This window comes from Equus asinus, chromosome 21, assembly GCF_041296235.1.
Source record: "Equus asinus isolate D_3611 breed Donkey chromosome 21, EquAss-T2T_v2, whole genome shotgun sequence".
NCBI classification, from domain to species: Eukaryota; Metazoa; Chordata; class Mammalia; order Perissodactyla; family Equidae; genus Equus; species Equus asinus.
Window position 1 is genome coordinate 71,065,409 of NC_091810.1, and position 24,108 is coordinate 71,089,516.

Genomic DNA, 24,108 nt, shown 5'->3' on the forward strand with positions numbered 1-24,108 from the left:
CACCAAAAGTTTATTTCTTGCTCAAGTCATTTTTAATGTCAGTTGACGGAGTGGTGAGAAGGCACTCTGCTCCTATTAATTTAGAGAGCTGACTCTTCCATTTAAATCAGGAGTTCTTAACCTCTTTTTTGTTCTATGACTCTTTCGGCAGTTTGCTGAAGCATACGGACCTCTTCTCAGAATAATGTTTTTAAATGTATAACATAAAATGCATAGTATTACAAAGGAAGACAGTTATCAGTTTTCCTGAGGTCAGATTTCAAACAGTCAAAATATAGTTATCAAAGTGTTCAAAAATTTGGTGTTACAGATGTGCTTCCTTATTAAAATAAATGACAAAATTCAATCTAATCTGGTGAGTCTAATAATTATTGTAATCTTAAAGTAGAGAAGCATAGACATTATTTTGAGACATCTGGAATAACAGTCATGTGATTTCTATTGGTGTTAAAGAATACTTTGCTGGATCCTTCGCAGCCAGCTGGCCAATTAGCGAAGAGACTATGTGGAGGATAGTGCTCAGAAATACTCTGTATTTCTGCCACCCCTTGTCAGGGCCCAGAACTCAGTCACATGGACCACTACCTAAGTGCCAGGCAACAGAATTTCAGCAACGCTTACTCTGATGTCTCTCCAGCTGTTCTTGTTCTTGGGGGGCTGGGGAAAAGGGTTGTCTGAATCTCATTCTGTAGTAGATTCCTCAGCAAGGGCTCATGAGAACAATATTTCAATTCTTGGAGTGTTCATAACTATTTGTCTGTGGTAGTTATACTTGAAGGCAAGTTTGGCTGGATAGAAAATTGGCTCAAGTTTTCCAACCTCGAGTATCTTAAATATGCTACTCCATGGATTTTTCTCTAATCACCTACTTTTTGAGTCTTTTCTAATTCTGATTTATGTTTTCTTTCCTATCCTCTATCATCAAAAACCTTTTTTTTTTACTTTGTTTTGAAATAATAGTTTATAGTTTTCATCTATTTTGTAGACTTTTGGAGCATGTTTTTGGTGTAGGGACATTATTTTGCTCCTATTTCCTTAGAAAAACTTTCCTTAATTTTCTTTCTTTAAAATTTTTTTTTTAAATTAAATAAATTTACCTTTACTTTGAAAGTGACAGCCCAGGACAGTTTGTCTAACTTCATGATTCTAGAACTCTCTCTACTGTTGTTTTCACAAAGTGATTTAAAAAAAATGACCTTGGGCACATATGTACTGTGATGGATAAAAATTAGACTACTGGTGGTGAGCACGATAAAGCCTATTCAGAAACTGATATACAATAATGTACACCCGAAACTGCACAATGTTATAAGCCATTATGATCTCAATAAAACTACTGGAAAAAAAATGGCCTTCCACTTTGTGGGACTCCTTATGTTGTCATCACCTGCTTTTCATCTAGACTTTTTCTTTCTTCTCCCCTATTGTCTTGTCATCCTCAATCTGGATTCTACTTCAAGCAGCTTTCCTCAGTGAAAGGACTTGTTTGGGAAGAGCTTAGGTTTGCTTGCTTCAAGTAGTTATAAGGCCCAGACTGCTCTAGCATCATCAAACTGAATTGCTTCCCAGTCCCCTTGTATTCACCTATGAATTAGACCCTGCAAAACCGCCACCCAACCTCAGTGGCTGCTCTGGAATTGGCCTGCTGTGCTTTCCAGTGAGTACTTGCTGGCAGTTTGAGGAATTTCCTCTTCTCAGGGTCATCAGCTGCCCTGTTTCCTTTCCTCTGCTTCCTCTCACATGGTGACTCATCCCACATGGAACCTGGAGTTGTTAGCAGTTTATCCTTACCTGCCAGTATTTTGGGGTTTGTGGGATAGCTGGTTTTGATGTAGCTGCTCTACGTAGGTTTTGATTTTGATATCCTAGTTGCTCTATCTGTTTTTCAGGAGAGATTAAAGAACAATGCCACTGCTGCTACTGCCTTTCAGGAATCTTCTCGACAACTGTATTTTTCATTTAAAGTAATTATTGTTCAAGGTCTACTTCGGAATACTATGAATTAGGGCTATCAGTCATTCTAACAAAAAGGTAGCAAAATACCAGTGATTTTCAAACTGTAGTTCTTGGAACCAAGGGAGATCTATGTATGTATGTCTGCATGTGTCCATGCACTTCTGTTTTCCTTTCTCAACCCCACTTCAAACAGAGGGGATCCACTACAGGTATTATAGTTACTGTACTTCCATGAAATATTTTGTTTGAAGAAAGGATTATGTGGTTAAAACCATTTGACCACCACTGTTCAGGAGTCATCTTTTAAAATCAGTATTTAAAACCTAAGAGAAGTGAACTGACTTTCATAAAACAGATTTACTGTTCACAGAGATAAGTTGAGTCAAGAACTACAACCGTAGTTCAAGCAAAAAACATAGCTTTTAATAATCCCTCATGTTTTTCAAAGGCTTAAGGAGAAAGTATACATTTATATTCCTCTACATTTCTGTTAACAGTTTTTATTGATTTTATTTTTCTCTAATTTACTATCTGCTGCCTGAATACCAACTATGGTATCAAATGTGGTTCATAAATGTTCAACCATTCACTTAGAACAAATGTGAAAATTTAAACTAAAATTACACATGCTCAATCTCAGAAATAATCAACCAAATTTGATTTTTTGCATTTTGTTTCTTCTACTTAAAATTTCAATTTCCCTCCCTTAGAGATGTTATGGATGAAATGTTTAAAAGGACAACTTTAGAAAAAATAAAAATAAAACCCTAAATGCCAGTGTTTGTGGAGGAAGACATGATTCCTCCTAGGTAGGCCCAACATTCTGGGATTTACTATAGTGTACCACATACCCATGAAATCAAACTTCATGGACCTGCCTGTCAGCCTCCCGGATCAGAGGTCAGATCTGTAACCTTTTTGTAGGCAGAGAGATTTTCATTTCCCTAGATGGTGAGATCCCCAGGAAGCAAGGGAGGGCAGTACCATATTGGAATTCTGGCAAACCAGAAAAGAAAAGGGCGGGCACGCAGCCCATCTACAGAGATCTACAAGGCCCAATTTTAAGATCAACTGGTGGATTCTGTTAGTTGAGACCTCTATATTTGATTGCTGGTGAACTTGGCCTTCCCAGGAAACCTCTTATTACTATAATGCTCTTAAGTTTTCCAACCTGCCTAAGAGATAGCAGCTTCTTTTACCTGAAGATTCAGATTAGTACTACGTGAGACTTACAACATTTGCCTACATGCCAGATAAACAAGGCATTGTAAACCCTTATTCAGAAACTTGCCAGAAAGGGACAATATTTAAGGTTTGTGTGCATAGAAAAGTTGTGAAAATGAAGGAAAAGAAAACTGTGATTTTGTGTTTATTTTAGAAATCAGAGGACTTCAAGCAAAAAATAACATGAATTGGCAATAGATTACAGTTTTCTCTTCAATAGGCAGAATCTTTTGCCACTGAAAAATGGAGTGAATCAATGTTACATTCTCTTGGAACTTGTTTAATCATGTATAATATTAAGAAGTCAAACTTGACATATGTATTAGAAAATACAGCTTTTCTGCCAGTGAATTGCCTGTCAACTTGACAGGTTCAACTCTGCTTTAAGTTATTACTGAGGTACTTGATCATCCTAAGAGTGCAATATGCAGAGTTCTTACTGGGCAGAATGGAATGTCAAAACCAAAGGGGAAGATGCTACAGATGTCCACTGGTATGACTATAAAGGTAAAGCCATAATGTAAATAAGAAAATATATTTTACTAGTTCCTTATGTAATTTAGATGTATCTATTTTTTGCTGCAACTGTTTCTTTTAGGTAAGTCAGGAATCACTAATATGCTTAAAAATAATACTACCCATCCTTTACTTATTATCTTCTCTCTGAGGTAACTGACATAGAATGTTAGAACTCAAAGAGATTTTGGTGACTGTCTAACTTAAGTCTCTCATTTTACAATTGAGGCAACGTAGATCCATAGAGGTTTATTTAAAAATAAACATAAAATTTAGTATGTGCTCACAATATATCAGGCATCAACACATACGTGTTCTAAATTTAATCCTAATAATAGCCCTGTGAGAAAGATTTCATCATGCTCAATTTAGAGATGAAATCAAGAGATGCATGACTTGATCAAGAGCACATATGCAGTTAGTCAGTTCCAAAACCAAGATTCAAATATTCAGAGTCAAGTGTGTTTTAATTTTTTCAGTTCTTTGGTTTGGTCCCCCACTCTTCTCCACCCCCACAATTTCACACCTAATGGTAAGTGACTTGCCCAAGCTCGTGCAACTAGAGTAATAAAATCTGAATCCAGGTCTTCTGACATCAGGGATTTAGTGTATTTCCTCTTCTCTTCTCCACCGCATTTCCATTACTGGGTAGTTAGGTACCTCCCCCAGTTAAGCTGACTGGAATGACTATCTTCTAGAGACTGCAATGGGTAAAGTACTATGGTAGATGCTCAGTTAGTATAACCATCCCCAAACTAAATGTATCACACCCCTATTTTACTTTATAATCACCACTGAGCCCTTTTCTCAATGACTTTGATTTAATGTCTTTTTTTGCTTTTGTAGTTAAGCCAGACAATTGTGGGTAATATGGGAAAAGTATAGGACACGATCTTCTTTGCCCTTGAGTACTTATAATTTGCTTGGAAAAATTAAGATTTGACTAGAAGAAGTAGACCAAAAAACAAGTGCTAAACTGTGTACTTCAACTGGAAATTCAGATAAAACAGTGGTAAAAACTGAAATAATAAGGGCAAATGACATGTAGGACTGACAGGAAAGGACTGGGACAAGAGAAGGCAGATAGAGAGTGAGTATCACAATCCAGAATGGTCTATGTGGAGCAAGGGTAAGGAGGCTCTGTAGGAGAAGTGCAAGGAAAGAAAACTCCTAGAAGTACAGTAAGGCTTTGAATATTGGGGTTATATGACCATAATTTTGGAGTCATTTTCGATTGCTGAAAATAAAACAAATAGTTACCACCTATTTTCTCTGTCCCTATGCTGCATTAAACCTTTAGAGTATTGCATATTAATCTTGATTGCACCTCCATGAAGTAAAGATTATTAGGCCCATTTTCAGTGGTGTAACTGTGGGTCAGTCAAGCAACTTGCCATCAAAACAATAAAAAACTAAATAAAACTAAATAAACTAAATAAAACTAAATAAAAAACAATAAAAAACAATAAAAATATCAAAACAATAAAAAACTTCACCAAAGAACAAACCTTAGGCTTTCAACTTAAATTATTTTCAAACATAACCACAAAGGGAAAAACACACTTAAAAGATCAAAAGCCAAGAAAAGAAAACTTTTAAGTCTGAGGTTTCTCATGCAACCAAATTCAAAAAATAAAAACACATGTACCAAAGTATATTACATGACCAATAGTTACTTTGAAATTGCAATGGAGCATACATTTCGTATTTAACAGAGCACATACATTATCCCTTGCGGCCCACTTTACTTACTGAATGTCTAATTTTTTCAGGGAAAAATTGCTTTAAAGTTTTATCTCAGACTTTTCTATAGTAAGATCTCATTTAAATTACCAAGAAAAATAATTGCTGTTTTGCATTCATTTTGCAAACGCACCATAGTAAACTCTGTGGCATCTCCTCCATTGTGAAAGAGCTGGCAAATAATAAATACATTTTTATAAGAGAAATAAGGAAACAAGACTCAGAGATTGACTGTTATTTTAGAACAAGACAAAATATTCTGTTAAGGGTTTACTATAGTGCAAAGAATAACCAATCCAAAGTTTTCATTACAGACTGTCATGTCACCAAAGCAAAGGCAAGGATCATCAGGACTGTTATACAGGACACTGGAGAAAACTAGCTTGAGCTAACTGTGCATGTTACGGGCCAGTGTTTTCCACATATCATTTATATGTGTAGCTGCTTATTCAGGTACTAACTATAGTATCCTTCATTTAATATTTTCTTTAAGTTAGTTTTTAAAAAAGCAAAATACCTATGTAAGACCTTTTAAAAAATAAAATACCTAGTTTAGCCTCAATTAAAAAATCATGAAATCATGGCTTTGATGTACTAGTTATATACTTTTCCCAATATAAATTGAAAGTAATATAGGTAATTATGAATTAAAAAATGTTTATTCTGTACTACCAGTAGTCATTCTGCACACCCCTGGTAGTAAGGCAACATACTTTGGGAGACACCTTTATAGGTGCTCTCCTAATAAGGGAACAGTTCAAAAGTATTCCTCCACAACTGTGTAAATTATTATGGTAATTTACCCAACTGTAAAGAATGTATGCCTATACTCATAAACACATACTATTGCTCTGAGACTAGAAACTTAGTCAAACCATAAATTTTACAAAAAGGGAGGCATACTAGATAACTCAGTTACAGTTAAAACAAATACATTTTTCCCTTGATAGCCACTGTTCAGGAGGGCCTGTGTAGGCATTCAACTAATATGGCTTAAGTAATTCTTTAAATGTCATGATACTTGTCATTAGTTAAGGAAAAAAGCCAGTTGTGCTGGAGCTGGGAAGCTGAAGGTGAATGGGATATGGAGATGCAAAGGAGGGAGAGAGTCCTACAGGCCTGGCCTGGAGAGCAGTAAAAGTGAAGGTTCCTTCTGCCCACAATTCTTGTTCTGGCTAAAGGATTTCCAATTCGGCCACTGCATAACCACTGGTGGTCTCTGAGAGGCCAGAGAGTCATCCACTTTCATCTTAAAGTCAGGTAATGAGTTTGTTAGGTACCTTTAATTAGCAAAAGCTAGCAGGTCCTTCTGTGGGGAAAAGTCACAGGACCACCAGTTCTAAAACTATTTCATAACAATAGGTCTTGTAGAAATTTGTGATTTTGGGGGCTCTGAGATGACATGAACTATACTATACCTAGTCTGATTCAAATTGCCTACTGCAGGCTAGTAGAGCTGCCTGGGTTCTGGAATCACACAGATCTGAGATGTATCTTAGTCTTGCCACTCATTAGCTGTGTGATCTTGGAAAATTCTTTAATTCTGTTTCAGTTCCTTCCATGGGATAATAACATTACCTACATCATAGAATTGTTGTGAGGATTAAATGATATGACATGTAGAAATAGTAGTTGAAGAGTGAAGTCAGTAAATGTTAGCTATCAGTTATGTGAAGCAGCATCCCTTTGAATGAGACAAAAATTAAGATGAAAATTTGAGTGTCAATGAAAGCTTATGTTACAATATACCTGCTTTTCAGAGGATGTTAGGCAAATGATTTTCTAAGATATAGATGTGTAGGTGTAGTCTTAGAAGTTTATATTGCTAATTGTAGCATTTGTATTTAAGACTTCACATACATTTGAAAAATACTTGGTAATTACTGAAGCATTTTTTCACATATTATCTCATTTGATTCCTACCACAAACCCTAAGAAGTAAGTACTACAAGTATTATTCACATTTTGTAGATGAGGAAACTGAAGTTCAGAAAGTTTATTTAATTATGCCACAATTACAGTAACTGGAGAAGTACTTCCTCACTACATCAACTCTGCCTCTCATAACGTCTACTTGTTTCACACTTTAAGATAAAGAAATGGGTATTATATAATTAAGTTTTGATTTAAGATTATTGTTAATTTGTTTTGCTATGGATTTAAATAGAATTTATAAAATATTTTTCAGCACAATAAAACTTCTAAATGAATTATTTGAGTATAGCTATAGATATCTATATCTATCTCCATCCTTATTAGGTTTTAGAATAGTATGCTGTGTTTGGCGAAGGCCCTAAAAATAAACCGAAAAACTATGTCAATAATTGATGTTATTCAGATGCTTAATAGACATCCTTTCTAGATTGGCTTACTGCTCCAGTTTGGAGTTATTTTAGAGCATTACAATTACATGACAGTGTAACTAAGGTGTTTTCACCAAAGGTAAGATACTGGCTTTATTTTAGCTTCTTGGAAAAAAGTACTAAGTACATTTAAATAATGGATTAAACAGTCCATCTACCATAAATGATACAAAATACTTTGACAATATTGTTGAGTTTGCAGGTCAGGTTCTGGTTTACCCTTCAAAGATCACCCTTATTACTATTACAGATGATTGATCACTTGTGCTGTTATTAGGCAAAGTTCCTCTGTCAGAGTTGTTGATTTTCTGCTAAATGTAAGACAGGGCTTTATGACCATTTGAGGTATAAAAGAACCACAATAGTGATATGCAAACATGCTATTTTAAAATGAAGCTCAAAGTCACAGTTCATATGTTCTGTACATTTTAATTTATCAAGAACAATATGATCTTTAACATATTAATTAAAATTGGCTTAATGAAAACTGCTAGCATCTAATTCTTTTGAGTCAAAAGCAGAGGATCATGTTATGTTACAATAAATGGCAATCACTAAACATGAAGGAGTTTATAACTATTGGAATTAAAAAATTTAAAACTTCATTAATATGAAACATAATGATACAGCTAATAGTTACTACATTATGTTGGGTGGTAATTAAAGAGAAATAATAAGAAGTTTATGTACTGTTTATTAAAAGCCAGTCAAAAATTTTAAAGAAACAATGGGGAGGGGAGACAACAACTAATCAGATCAAGAAGCTACTCTGAGGCCCTCTCTGCAGACATTTGTCATTTAGGGACCCAGGAGGTCAGGCTATCTCAAGTCACTGGCAAGAGGGTTCCACAGCCTAAATGTTCCATGAGAACTGGGGTGATAGTTATGACTGCTCCTAGTTACTAAATGGTAGAAACTGAGTCCTGGATCTCTCATGGCTTCTGGTAAGGCAATATCTTCTCTGATGTGAGACGTTAAACTGATTTGGGTGTTCAGGTTACAGGCTCAAATTCTCCTTCCTAATTCCAAGTTGCCTAGAATTCTGCCAATTAATATGATTTAAATAGAAAACATTCCTAGAGTTGGGCCATTGGTCATTCTCATCTTGGTGTAGTTTGGTTTAGTTGATCATCATTTTTTCTCTCTTAGCTTCCTTATGAGGGTATACCCTGAAGGAATTAAAGTTTTAAGGGCAAAAAAGACTGAGTAGTTTTGAGCAAGGGGCACTTATAAGAAAAGGCAGGTCTTTCAGTAATGGAACATTCAGTAAATACATTTGTGGAGCCCCTTCTAGGTGTGTATGAGGTCTCTACCATAGATAGCCTTAACCATTTAATTTTCAATAAGAATAATTTATTATAATATCACCACTGCTAACACTTCCATGGTGTCAACTATACGCTAGGCACTGTTACATGCACTTTCCATCCCAGTTGGGTTGGGGTACTATTACACACCAAGCCAGTTTTACAGACAAGGAAACTGAGGCAAAGAGAGGTTAAATAATTTGCTCAACGTCACACTGCTGATAAATGTCTTCAGAGTCCTCATTGTAACAGTTACTCTATTGCTGTAAAAGAGTTCCTCTATCACATATAGAGAGAGAATCAGGAGTATGAGAGATAACAAGGGATGCAAAAGATGAGGGCAAGGGCATCAAAAGCAATTTTTCCATGTTGATATTTGGCCTAGAATTGTTCTGATCCTTTCCTTAACCTAGAAGTTCCCAGGTATCACTTAACTCTTGTCCTGTGACTAATCCCACTTACTTCCTCCTGCCTGCCTAGACTGGTGTGTGGCTAGCAAACAGGAGTAGGGAAAGTTTCCTGGGCTGTGCAAGTTTCCTGGGCTGAGGTGGAGAAACCAGAGGACTCAGCGTTGGTCATGCATAGCAAACAAAAATCATAAAAAGCTGTATTTTTTCATCACACATTATCACACACTTGTGTAGACAGATAAAGACTATCAATGGAGGACAAGGTGAAACTCATTGGTCTTTTAAGGTAAATTTAACAATCTCTGGAACTTGCTACCATATAATTAGAATTAACATTTTAAACTTGTGTCCTACTTAAACTCGCGCCAGTCCTACCTAGGACCCGCAGCTTGAAAGTACTACTTCACCTCCAAAATGCTAACAGATGTTCTTGATACTAGCTACACATTGATAACAAAGGCATCTTAGCAATATTAAGAACAAGCAGCATATAAGGCAGAGAAAATATCAGACAATAAAAACATTAAGTTAAAATCAATACAATACAGTGACAGCATCAGGGAGACATTTCTGAATTATGCTATATAACAATATTATATTTCACACTGAATGATGCTAATCTTGTATTATTAAAAATAAAAAATGTTATAATGTATTTCAAATAAATCCCATAGTGGGATATTTATGACAAATCACTTCAGTTCACTCCCAAGTTTACAATGTAGTCAGAACTGGATGGAATTACAGTTTGTTATAATTTCAGAAAACCCTATACAGTAGATGAAAATCACATTTAATATAAATGTCATATCATATAGTCATATTACTCTTGACGTAACAGTTTTATTGGAGTAGTGTGAGTTTTCAGAATATGCAATGTAATCAAGACATTTCAAGCAGAAATATGTTAACTTTATATTTAAAATGTAACAAATATGCAATAGCAGAATTATGGGAAATAGATTGTATTCTCCTAAGACCAGAAATACATGTCTTGGAGATTTGATGAAAAAACGCAAGCTTCTGTGACTTATTACATTAACTAAAATAATAAATGCAAGTCATGCTATTTTACCTACATTAAAATTCCTTTAAAAAGAAAATGAAACTAATGTTAAGAAAATCGCTCAGAGTAGTATGGCTTTGAAGAGATGCCTACTTTAATTATTTGACCATTATGACTTTATAATTTCCTAATATCAATACTATACAAAAATTCTCATTTTTTATTTTTCCAAATATTTTTGAGTTAACAATCAAAAACAAGATTCCTCTATCACTGCAGCACAGCTCTAAGACCCGATAGTCATTTACTGGTCAGTTTCAATTTAATAAACTGAAGACAATATTGAATCAAAGCTTCCTAGCTAACTGTGGCAAAATGGAACAAAGATCACACACAGTGTTAATACGAACACTTGCTTCGGTGGCTGCCTTTTAGGTACTATCACTAGCATTCTGTGGGTTTAGGGTTACCCTTACAGAAGTGGTGTTGGATTTACATGGGGTCATCTAAACTGTTACTTCAGCCCTTCTGAACATGGCATACATTTTAAGAAGGCAACCTTGGGCCAAATACGTAGTTGATGGCCTTGAAACTGTTTTTACTTAGACTAACAGAGGCAGTGTGTCGCTGTGGAAATACATGAAATTCAGTGTTTGTACACTTGTTCTCCCTTTCTACAATCACTGCTGTGAAAGTCTCAGTTTCCTCATCTATAAAATAGAAATAACAAAACATATCTTACTGGTTTTCTGAGGAAATTAAGAGTATTTTGCAAATTACAAAATATTGCAAGAACTTCCAGTACCTAAAACAGCAGGCTATGTTCATATAGACATAGGTATATGGCCAAAAGATGAATGAAATGTAAATGAGTCCTTGAAATCAATACAGTAACTTAGTAATAAAACATTTAATTTTGTTCATGCTTTTGCTTCTCCTTGGATTGTCCTTCACCAATTTCAATTCCTCCAGCTTTGGCATGTCCAAATTTTTACTATTCTTTAAGGCCAAGCTCAAAAACCACCTCTTCCAAGAACACTCTCATGACAGCCCAGATGGAAATAATCTCTCCTCTCTGTGATTACCAAAGAATTTTAGATTATGCTCATCTACTTTATATTATAGATATTTACCTACATATTTTATCTCCTCTGATTATATATTAATATACAGTTTATGGCATGCTGTCAAACACATCTTACTGATCCTCATAATAATAGTAATAATAACAATAAGCAGCACTGGCAGTAGTAGTAGCATTACCTGCTGCTGCTGCTCCAGGCTACAGATGGCTTATTACACACTAAAAGTCATAGATTTTTGAGATCCTTATATATAACCTACGAGGAAGGTACCATTACCACTTTATAGATGAGGAGACAGAAAACAGAGGTAGTAGAGCCAGGATTTCAGCCTGAGTGCTGAGCAAAACCACGTCTGCAGTAAGCTCTGTATGGCAGGCCAAAAAGGAATGATTTTTTTTTTTCTTTGGTGATGAAGATTGGCCCTGAGCTAACATCTGTTGCTAATCTTCCTCTTTTTGCTTGAGGAAGATTGTTGCTGAACTAACATCTGTGCCAACCTTCCTCTTTTTTATGTGGGATGCCTCCACAGCATGGCTTGACAAGCAGTGCTAGGTCTGCACCGGGGATCCAAACCTGCAAACCCTGGGGCGCCGAAGTGGAGTCTGCGAACCCAACCACTACACCAGTGGGCCAGCCCCCCAAAAAGGCACGATTTTCATAATGTTATTAAGGTTGATTAGGAGAGATTTGAACCCAGGTCTTCTGAATTGAACTCCAATGTTTTCTGAAGTGCTTTATCTTGTATCTCTGGCTTTCACACTAACTCCAACTGTGTGCCACAGGACTTCTGAGAGGCAACTCAACAGCTCAAAGTGCCAACCAGTCACATCTGGTCCAAATCATAAAAACAACCCCAGAAGTGTCATACACTGAGTTGCTCCTGCCTAGCACTGCCACGTACTGTGACAGCCAGCTTAGTCATTTAATCTCCATGCCAGGGATTCTTCATCTGGAAAATGTAGCTAAGTACTTGACCCCTACCCGAACTCACAGGATTTGAAATTGAGGGGGAAAAAACCTTTTAGTTATTCAGAATAAAACTGTTTAGCACGAAGTAAACTTTGTTTTTTTTCTTTTCCTTTCCAACATTTAAAACTAACACAAATACTTGAATTCATTATATTTAAAGTATGCTGAGAAAAGGGGCTACATTCTGGTCTGTGGTTTTTACAGATCACGAAAGTTCTAAGGAATACGCAATTAAGATAAGCAAAATAGCTCTCTACACCAGCTGGTGGACTTTCCCTAGAAACTTCCCATACAACTTAAAATGGCCTGAGGCAGGAAGAATTTGCTCCCATGCTGAGTCTGTGTGGCAGACTTCAGAGCAATAGAAGTGTTACTGCAGAGGGACGTCCCAGCAGTGTTTATATAGCTCCTCTACTGTAAATCAGCGTTAGCTTTTTGTTCCTCCTCATATTTTGGTTAGTTTAAACGTTGCTTCATAAACGTGTCTGCATTTGTAAAAATGCTTTGGTTCTTTTACCATTCACTTATTTTTTCATGATTACAAGGTGGAGAACAAAAAGTTAGCAACTAAGCAGTCTTTAATAACTATTAACCAATTTTGGATGTAATTCAACTATGTGTATCAGAAATTTTGCTCTTAGTATTCCTCATCTTTGCTAGTCATATCTGCGTTGTCAATGAGCAGAGTGCTTATGAAAGAAAAAATGCATTTTGTTCTATTAGCTACAAAATAACTGACTGATGAAAAATAAATTTCAAGCAAAATACTCGCAGGAGTCAAGTGTAGCCCTTGTGGATTTCCCATGGGTAGATCTGCTTATGTAAAAAGCAAAAAAAACCATTTGGCAGGATTTGAAAACATAATCGAAGTCAATCATTTGTGAGCATAGAAGATCTTGCTTAACTGTGTGTGGCACCACAATTAAGGCAGAAAATTGAATCCAAAGGGCGATCTACTTCAAACCACCATTTGCAAAAAATGAGATGAAATCTGAATTATCAAATCAGAATGTACCTAAAATACAGGCAACACGATTATCTTACTTTCTGGTTTACTGCCATTTACTTGTAGACACCAGAGGCACTTCCTATTGGCAGTTAGGTTAGGCACGGACAGTTAAGCTAGGTAGTCAAATTGCTTAATCACAGCTCTGTTGACAGTTCTGCTCCTTCCACGTACTTTGCATGCGGAAAAGCCTTTGGAAACCTAAGTTTTCAGGTCTTCTCTCAGAAAGAGGAGGGAGCAAAATCTGTATTAAGATGTCCTTGGCAGGCAAAGGCCTCTGCATGGCAGACAGGACAACCTTAGTGAGTTCTTGGATTTCTTTGGAATCAAGCCCTCACACTTGGCCTCAATGACTTCTCAGAATCTCTGACACACCCATAAAGGAGCAAAAGCACACTGCAAAATATGAGCCAAGCAGACGAAAAATGTTTCTGACATTTTCTGTGCAATGTTCAGTCTGAGTTCAACTACAGGTAAATTAGTAAGTACACTGTACTACAACTTAAAGGGAGATAGTGTTTGCATTTGTATGCAGTTTTAGAAGTTTGGCATCTTAAGACTTTCACATAGTTTAAATACAACTTTAATCGAGTTGTTAGTCTAGTTGTATTTATATAGCATTATTTCTCATGTAGGCACAATGAAACATTACTCATACATGAAAGAGAGTTGTCAGATTATCCCATTAGCTGGCTGGGGCACCGGCTACGTTTTCTGGTTTATGAGGTGACAGCTCTTCTCATACTGTGTGTAAGTGAAGCACTGTGAAGAAAGCTCATTCTCATTACATCTGCTTGCTAACTCCCTCTAGCCTAAAACTCTGTTTTGTTAGGCTTTCTGGCAATTTACTCCATAATTTCTGTCTTGTTCTTTATGAGACTAAAGAAGACACAAGGTAGAACATCAGACTTAAATCGGATTTTAGAGGGTAGATGGAAAGCACTTAGACATGAGACACCCTTTAGAGGTCTAACCCAGCTCTAAGCTTTTAAAATAGGGACTCCTGGGGCCGGCCTGGTGGTGCGGTGGTCAAGTGTGCCCATTCCACTTTGGCGGCCCGGGGTTCGCTGGTTCGGATCCCGGGTGCGGACATGGCACTGCTTGGCAAGCCATGCTGTGGCAGGCGTCCCACATATAAAATAGTGGAAGATGGGCACCTACCTTAGGTCAGGGCCAGTCTTCCTCAGCAAAGAGAGGAGGATTGGCAGCAGATGTTGGCTCAGGGCTAATCTTCCTCAAAAAAAAAAAAAAAAAAAAAGGGACTCCCTTCATGGGTAACACCATTTAAAATAAACAGTTCTTTTTCACAGATTTTTGTTCTAAAATAACAATCTCTTTCTAATAGAGTTTCTGCTATATTAATAACTAATAAAGATACAGTATGAGAGAAGTTAGTACAGTTAAGTACTATGAAAATTTTAAAAATCAGTTTATAAAGTATTAAAATCTATCAAATTTAACAGCAGCTAATGAGCATCTAAATAATTCATTTGCTTATTAAAAAATCCAGACACAACAAAACTGAGGAAAACTAAAACATATCTCTCTCTTATTCTTCCCTTTAAGTTCTAGCAGCCTATGATTCTAACAAGTACCTGGACTTAGTATGATAATTTTACACCATTAGCAAATATTTGAGAAATGCTACCTCTCTACCGTGAAACCAAAGAGTACAGAAAACCATACTTTTAGTTTTCTTTTATAGCAGACATCCTACCTATTTATTCTCAGACATTTACCTTTTTAAGAGGTAACCAGCAACTCCCTAATAAGTTCAGGAAGGGGTTCCTCCCTACTCAAGGTATTAACAACATCTTAACACTTAAGGGATGCTTCCTGGGCCAATGTGCAAATACATCCTGAAAAGAAAGCTGTTACATTTTGCCCTAGAAGAAAGCTCTGTTGGTTGCAGAGGATTAGGAAAACGTATCATGAAAAATTTATTTACAGTTTGGTTTATAAAGTGGTTTATGTGCAATATCTTGATTTATACTTCATTAAGATCTTCAGTGAATTCCCTTCCAGACTCAGAAAAGCACATAAAGGGATTTTTTTAAGTCCCTAAACTATAGTTCTATGTACCTCAGTTCTAGTCTTCTAATATTTGTACCATTTTTAAATGAGAAGTAAATAGGTAGAAAGAGAAAGTATGCTAAAACGTTAGTCTTGGTTTTCTTTGTTAATACTTTGGATATCTGTTCTGTTTAACTTCCTTTAAACCATATTCAAACTAACTCTCTTTTTAAAAACAGATTGAAGATATAAAGTATTTTCTCTTTTGCTCCCCATGAAAGGTAGAAACAAATTGAGAGCTTGAGAACATAGTTTCCAGTAGAAATGGAAATTAAAAAATACTGTGTTCATTTCAACAAAAAAATTCATTACTTCTAATAACGTAGAAAATACCACATTAAGCCAGGATACTCTACTAAAGCTAGCACTTACCAGTTACAGAAAGGCAGATTCAAACCTAGATATCTGAGTCTTATGCATACTAGTTACTTTCCCAATGTGAAATGTTCCAAAATACCTTACCTATCATTTATTTTGTACAGTAGTCATTTTTCTAAATATCCTATTTAAAAAAATGGGACATATGGTCTAATTAGTACAAGTGCACTTATGGAAAAAATAGGATGGAATACCAGAAAGTTGGCTTGTTCTGGGAAATCCAAGACATACTGTTGCTATTTGAGCAAAGGGGTGCTGTGGAGAACAGAACCCAATGGCATAAAAAGACTGTGTTCATCTTAAAGCTATCTGTTGGATCACAGGCATTTTGAAATAAATTATGGTCCTTCAAGTTTTTTTCCTCCTACTGCCCTCACCAGATCTCTTGTCATATACTGTCCTTTAAAAAATGGTAGAATTAAATATCATTCTCCCTTAAGAGATAAACCTTACTCCTACTTTGCCCAACACAGAATGATGCAGTAGCAACTCAACTACATTAGGTAACATGAATCATCTGGCCTAATAAAGATTATAAGTAGGATCAAGTTAGGAAGTCACTCTAATTCAAGAATCTAACCCTAAATTTTAACTGGTCTGTATGTGCCAGAATTTAAAATTCCCTTATTTTGCAAACATGACTTTTGCACTGAACTGCCTACAGTCTCACAAAAATTTTAAAAGAGATTTAAAAATATACATTCTTAGCAAGAAAGCAACATCGTCCGAATACAAATAATTTACAAGAGTCAAGAGAGGATTGCTAGTTGGTTCACAAGTATATACACCAACAGAAAAGGAATGATCCTGTAAGAAACTACACCTGTTTATGACTCACGTTGCCTTAAAGCATTTAGCATTATGTCTGGTGCTGAAAGTAAATGCATGACCTTGAATCCATGCAGCAGCTAGATACAGCACATTGTTGAATGTGTGAATACACCAATGGGTATATAATATTCATTATATGAGTAGATGAACCAATATATTCCACCTACGACAATTTTTGAACTATGCAACATACTCTATCTTTTTTCTTCTCTATTTTCAGCCAAAGAAATACTTTCCAAGTCCCACAAAAGCATCTCAAAGAAATGCTGAAAATTTACCATCAACCCTTCTCATATTTAAATTTTAACAATCAAATATCTATAATTTAATGTCCAGGAAGAACAACATTAACAAAACACTGTAATAGGCATATGGTAAAACAACACTGTAATAATTTCATAAAACAATAGGCCACATATTTAATTTCCCTAAAAACGTAAGTCCCATAAAAACTTTCTTTTTATGAGATAACCAATCACATTCATTCCCGCTACCCTTTAGGTACTGCTCTCTTTATTTTTTTCTTTATTAGTCGCTATCTTAACAAAGCCATAAATTTTTAAAAACCCACCAATACAGGCATTTCTTGTCAAGATAATATAAACATATTTCTCATTCATAAAAATAATCATTGTATGGGAATAAAGTCTGAATCATTATAAGAGAAATAAAGCATAATTTTATATTTTTCAAGTTGTAAAAGTAATTTATTACCATAGTATTACTTTATTTTGGATTTCTTTCTTTCTTTTTTCTCCCAAAAGCTCGAGTACATGGTTGTACATCCCAGTTGTAAGTTGTTCTAGTTCTTCTATGTGAGCTGCCGCCACAGCATGGCAACTCACAGATGGGTGGTGTGGGTCGCTGACCAGGAAGTGAATCTGGGCTGCCAAAGTGGTGAGTGCTGAACTTTAACCACTAGGCCATCAGGGCTGGCTCTATTTTGAATTTCTTACAGTGGAAAGTTTGTCCTGCTACACTGACAGCAGACAGACCAAATCTTATATTGCATAATCAAGACTCCTTAGATGTAACATAGTGTAGTGGTTAAAAGCACTTGACTTGCCGTGTTCAAATCCTGGTTCTGCCACTGACCAGCTAAGCAACCTGGCCAAATTACTCTTTATTCCATGCTTCAGCTTCCTCTTCTGTAAAATTATGATAACAGTATCTCTCGGGGATATTTTGAAGCTATCATCTAGTGATATTTATATAAGTACTACCCATTACAGAGGTGATAGTTTTTACTTCGAATGTATAGAGCTAAATTAATGAATATAAATGGATAGCATGACAAAATTTGATGCAATCTTTTAAAGTAAACTCTAGAATAATTTTAGAATTTCCGGAAAAATTGGAAAGATAATACAGAGAGTTTCCATATACACCCCCCCACATACACAATTTCCCTTACTAATATCTTATGATGTAAGCAATTTTTAATGATAGCAATAGTGGAAGGACATTTACTCTCAGTAGTTAAAACAACAAATTTAATTAATCTGTAATTTAAGGAATCCATCTACCAGAACCAAACTTTGAAACTTCTAAGTACTGTATTATAATGAGTAAATGCTAAATTTAATGTTTAATAATAGCACTGCATACACTGTACTAACGTAGGATATTTTATAGTCTCATTAAAAAGGAATAATAAAATGGAAAAGTTATTTTAATGTGTGTAATTACTTCTACATACACATATTGAAGTTTCAAATTACAACATGTAAAGGAGAAAATAAAGCTGGGATATTTAAATAGATAGTACTTCATAATTTTAAGATTAACTAAATTTCCCTAATATCATAAAGTAATTAAAACTACGTAAGGGCAATATGGGTGAATAAATTTTGAAATGAGAATTTTTAATTTAAGTATTTTCTCACTATTAAAGAATCACACATATAATACAAGGAAAATTTTTCTAGGTTATTAAAGAAATACAGGTAAAAAGGTGTATCTGTAGAAATGTTCAAAGAGGCTGGATATCTCACACACACAGCATTAAATGCAGGCAGTCACTGTCCACTTTTGTAGCTACTAGTCATACGTGGAGAAATTTAGATTAAAATTAAAAACCAAATTCTTGAGTTGCACTATATTTCAAGTACTCAGTAGCCACATGTGGTTAGTGATTACTGTATTGAAAGTGCAAACATAGAACATTTCCATCACTGCAGAAAGTTCTACTGAACAGTACTGCTCTAGACAGCAACAGATTGTTTCATTAATTGCACTTAAGTGAGTCTTAACCAACAGCCCTAATCTCTTATCCAAACAAATTCTTTTTATTAAACTTGCAAAAAAGAAGCAAAGGTTAAAGGAGGCTTATACCTCCTTTTCTGAAATGTTTAAGAGGATGAAAAGGAAGAGGGTCTGGCGAATTCTCACATCAGACAAATGGCCAGTAAGAAATGGAAAAATTGCTGATGTCCTCAAAGCCATTGCTGTACTCACGTGGCAGGGTAGCAGTGGGCCCAGTGGCCAGGAGGACTCCTCTTCGGGGTACATTTCCTCACTAGGGGAGGGGTCCCCATGTGGGGCCTTCACACTGGTGGGACCTTCCCCATTATGGGGCTGGGGTTCCTGCCAGTGAAAAATGGGAAATTCCATTGTTAGCCAGTTGCGAATATTTCCCTCTTTGAGATATTAAAAACACTGCTTACTGGATTATTTAGTTAATTCAAAACAGGGTTATAAGAGATAAATTCTTAGAACTGATGAATCATGATGTGTGACAGATTCTACTTGCCCCTCTGTCTACCAGGAAAAATAACCTGCAGCGTTATTAGAACTGTTAGAATCTTAGATCTAGTCACATAGTGAAAAGATGAGACTGAACCAGGTAACGGTTTTCCCAATCAAGAAAAAAAAATAAGGATAAATGTCTTTTAATTATTAGTAATGGGCAGCGGTGGAAAGCGCAAATATAATGAGATATACCAAAAACCTCACAAAGTTCCACAGCTCCTCATTCTCACCCCACTCAAACTTTTAAAATTGAAAACGAGAGGAAAATGTTTGAATTCCATCCACTCACTTCTCCTGACTGTTCTGTGATCTGGTACTAACAATAAGGATCAAGTGGTCAAAAAAAATAAGGATCGGTTGTTTTTTTCCAAACAAATTTTAAGAAATCCATGTAAGCAGTTTGTTAATACCTAAAAATGTGGCTAACAATAAAAATCCCCCATGAACCCTTTCATTCACAAAATGTTTTCTACTTGTACAAGATGAGCATTTTCATTGTTTTAGCTGCAACATACACAATTACAATGGAACACTTCTACTGACATTCCAGAACTCTGTGACAGTTACCTTACATTCCTCCAGTTTAAACTCTTTTTTGCCAGTGTATTTTATAATGGCATACCTTTGGGCAGTAAGGTAAGAGGCCCAATTCAATAGAACACTATGGAATCTTCTGGATGATGGATAATATCACACTTTTAAAAAGCACTGAAAAGATTAGCAAACACAAGTTTGTGGTGAACTCTGAGAAGATGCCAGAAGAAGTAAACAGAAGGAGGTGGTGTGCACTGAAAGCCATTCATCTTCCCACTAGGTACCACAGATCCTTGTTCTGCCTGATTTACTCTCCTAATCTCTTGAGTTGCAGCTTTCTCCTCTAATCTCTTATAACTACTTATGCTCCCAGACAGCAATTTAGAGGTCAGGTTACTACAAACTGCACTTCTCTGTCTATACTGCAATGAGGATGGCAGATGAAGAAAGGAATCATAAGCAGGAAAAGATATTTTACACAAAACTAGATGATACATTTAAATAGAAATTATAAACCTTCCAATTCACAATAGAAATGCATTTCATATAGTTAGAAGTATCTAGAATCCAAGTACTTAATGTTATAGTAAGTTTGAATGTTTTCTACAACAGGAACTAATATCATTCTTGATTAGTTTCCTATCAGAATCCTTATGGTAGGCCATGCATAAAAAGTGTTAATTTAGTAGACTATTCCTAATTGCATTCAAAATCTTAATTATAGTGGGTAAATTAGGTTAAGCTGCCGTGGGACAAAGTAAGGTTGTAAAAATTAAAATTTTGACACAATTAGTGTGAAAAGTAGTTCTAGAGAATATGGTCAAAGAAAAACATTGCAAAAGACAGAAATATAAAGATGTACATCAAACATCAAAGGCAGGCATGCCTTTCAGGAGTTGACCAAAGTTCCTAGGAGTGGGACTGGAATGATTCATGGCTAGAGTTTCATTCTGAAAAGATTATGAGGTCACTGACCCAGAAAGACTCGATCAAAATTAAATTCTGCTAGACTTCCTGTCTACCCAGAAACACCCTGATATTCACAGATAAAAACCCCTTCACAATAGGTTGTCCATTAGAAAAAACTTCCTCAAAGAGGATGATTTTTAAAATAGAAACCTATTTTTCTGAATATTGATTTGACATTCACTTTGCTATACAGTCAAAGTTTTCCTGGGACCTTTCTTCTAAGTCATAACATTCAAAAACAGGACAGCAATGCCTAAAACTATATATAATGCTCTGTTTCAAATTCTAAGATAAAATGGTCCTTTGTCAAACTGACACTGCTGTAAGGAGTGTTGAAGCTGCCACACATGGTGCTGCTGGTTGCCTTCCCAAAAGCATCTGGTGTAGAGGGGATGAAATCTACCTTGTGCTCTCCTCACCACCCCTCACATCCGGCTGCAAGGCTGTTTTGGCCTGAGAAAGGAATGCTTCTTTCTAATTCACACAAAATGCCATATATGTTAATGGAGGCCCTGAAGACTCCTGTATAATACCATATTTCATTGAATGTAAAGATGATGTACTATTATTTTATGAAGCACTAAGAAAGAAAAAAACTGCCAAATTAAACTATAACTAAGTGATTTCTTATCACATAAAAATTATTTGATACTTATTGAATGGGCTCTCATGATAATGGTGATATATGATAATATCACTCTTGAGGACAAATAAAAAGACTATGTGAACAAAAAAAACTGATTACCACTAAAACTTCTTCACATTCAGATTCCAACTCTTCTGCATTACTTTTCAGCTCAGAGATGACTGTTTTTCCACAAAATATAGTCCTTTGCGTCATCAAGAACACTGTCGACACACTGTATCTTGAAATGTTGCTCCACTACTGCTCCTGGAGTTTTCTTCTGAGCTGCTGACACATTTTTTACAAGTTTTTTTTGTGCACACACAAATAATCACAACTAACTCACAACAGCTCCCTGGCCAAAAGCAACTGATATCAGAAACATTAAAATAGGGAAAAAAAGACTTCTTAGAATTGATGAGATAGAGTAAACGGGCTCCTGATGTCTGGGAGAAATGCTTTTCTTTCACTTTCTTTCACCCACTTAACAATTCAATCATTTCTCGAATAGTTATTAATCTCCTAATATGTGATGCAGGTACTAAGCTAGGGCTATAGCAGTGCACACAGCAGGTAATGACACTACCCTCAAGGAACTTATGAGGCTAGGTCATTACTGAAGTGTTGGCCCAGGTCCAGCAGATCTACAGCCCTACCTTGGAGTTATTTTTTGACTTCAAGTATATAACTGGGAAACCCTCACACTGGTTCCCCGACATGGGGGATGTGTCATTTTTGTAAGAAAGGCTGAGTATAAGCCCTTGAAACTTTCCCCCACAACTCTATTCCCAGTCAAGAGTAAATCAAAGGCAATATTGCATATATTGGGAAGAAGTGCAAAGATTAGCACCACTACCAAAGACTGAAAGATGCAGAAATGGTGGTCCCTTTTCATGTCCCCTTTTTATACTTATAATGACCCTGCAGAAAAAAATAGATGATAGACCATTGTAAGCTTAAACTGGTAGAAGCTTGAAAAGCAGTTGTCATTCGAGATACGACATTACTACAGCTTTCGGCATTTGGTATTCAGCTATTTATGTGGTGAATGCTTTCTTCTCAGAGCCCATCAGTAGGGAGGATCAAAAGCAGACTTATCTTCACCTGGTAGAGACAGGATACTACCTTGCCCCAGGGCAATGTTAACCCTCCTGATCTCCCTCAAAATTTAGTCTACAGGAACCTAAATCATCTTCATATTCCATAGAAGGTGACTCTAATCCACTATATTGATATCAACATACTAAGTGGATCTGGTGAGCAAGAAACGGAAAGCACTCTGGTTAGCCCAGTGAAACACACACCAGATACCTCACAAAAATTGAGAGAGATACCACACTGCTTAAGTTTTTAAGAAGTCTAGGGCTCTGGGGCATGCTGAGAACATCCTCTCTAAGGTAAAGAACAAGTTGCTTCCCTAAGCACCTACTGCTAAGAAAAAGGTGGACCTCTGGATTCTGGAGGCAGCATATTCCGCACTTTATAATACTGTTTTGACCCATTTATCAGAGACTCGGTGGTTGCTTCTTTCAAGAGTGACCCAGAGTAACAGAGAAGACTTCGCAGCATGTCTAGGCTATGGTGCACCTGTGACAAGTGAATCTGAGGGTGCCAGACCTATCCTTGATAGATAAGGAGGCTGTAGAGTCTCTGGCAAGTGCCACAAGAGAAGTCACAATGCAGATCCCTGGGCTTCTGTGGCAGAGAACAATTTTCTGCTTAAAACACAGGTCCTAATATGTTACAGAGCCCTAGCAGAATTTGCATGCCTGACCATGGGTCATCAAATGACCCTGTGACTGGAAGTACTCATTGAGACATAAAGTTAGATGGGCACAGAAAGAACCTGCTACATGAGGGAAATGGCTTATTTGAGAACAGGCCCACGTACATTCAGAAAGCACGAGTAAATTACACTTACAGGTAACCCAGACTCCCATATGATGATTGTCTTTCTCTTTCATGACCAACTGACAGAGAGTAAAGGGATTCAGAAGTAGCCAAAAATGGACTGCTGTTACACTGCCATCTGATTCAGGAGCGGACCTAAAGGACTGTGGTAAAGGAAGCCTGGTTAGTGAGACCAGCTGGGGTAGTACACTTGGTCATCCATTTCAAATGGAGGGAGAAATGGCCTGAGCTACAGACATACCCTGACTCCTGGGAGGTAGTAAATGACTTGACTATGGGTCAGGGCCTAGAAAACAACAGTGAAAGATGATATGATAAGAAGGCCTGGGAAAGATGGAGTGGGCACAAATCAGGAGCATTTTTATTTCTCACATTAATGTCCTCTAGGAAGCATCCAGCAAAACGTCAACATGCGTGTTGCCAAATGTCATCAAAAGGTGGATAGGATGAG

The 24,108-nt window shown here is 36.3% G+C and overlaps 1 protein-coding gene across 3 annotated transcripts in view; it reads right to left on the minus strand.

Annotated features, from left to right (window-relative positions):
- The window catches only part of UBE2E2 (ubiquitin conjugating enzyme E2 E2), a 335,999-nt gene that overhangs the window by 103,670 nt on the left and 208,221 nt on the right, over positions 1-24,108 (minus strand). The window contains exon 3 of one of the 3 annotated variants that reach the window (XM_014829841.3): positions 19,325-19,453. The exons of the other annotated variants lie outside the window; for them this stretch is intronic. Within the exon in view, the coding sequence (XP_014685327.1) occupies positions 19,325-19,404 (80 nt within the window). The 5' untranslated portion in view covers positions 19,405-19,453. The remainder of the gene's footprint in view (positions 1-19,324; positions 19,454-24,108) is intronic. 3 annotated transcript variants of the gene reach the window in all.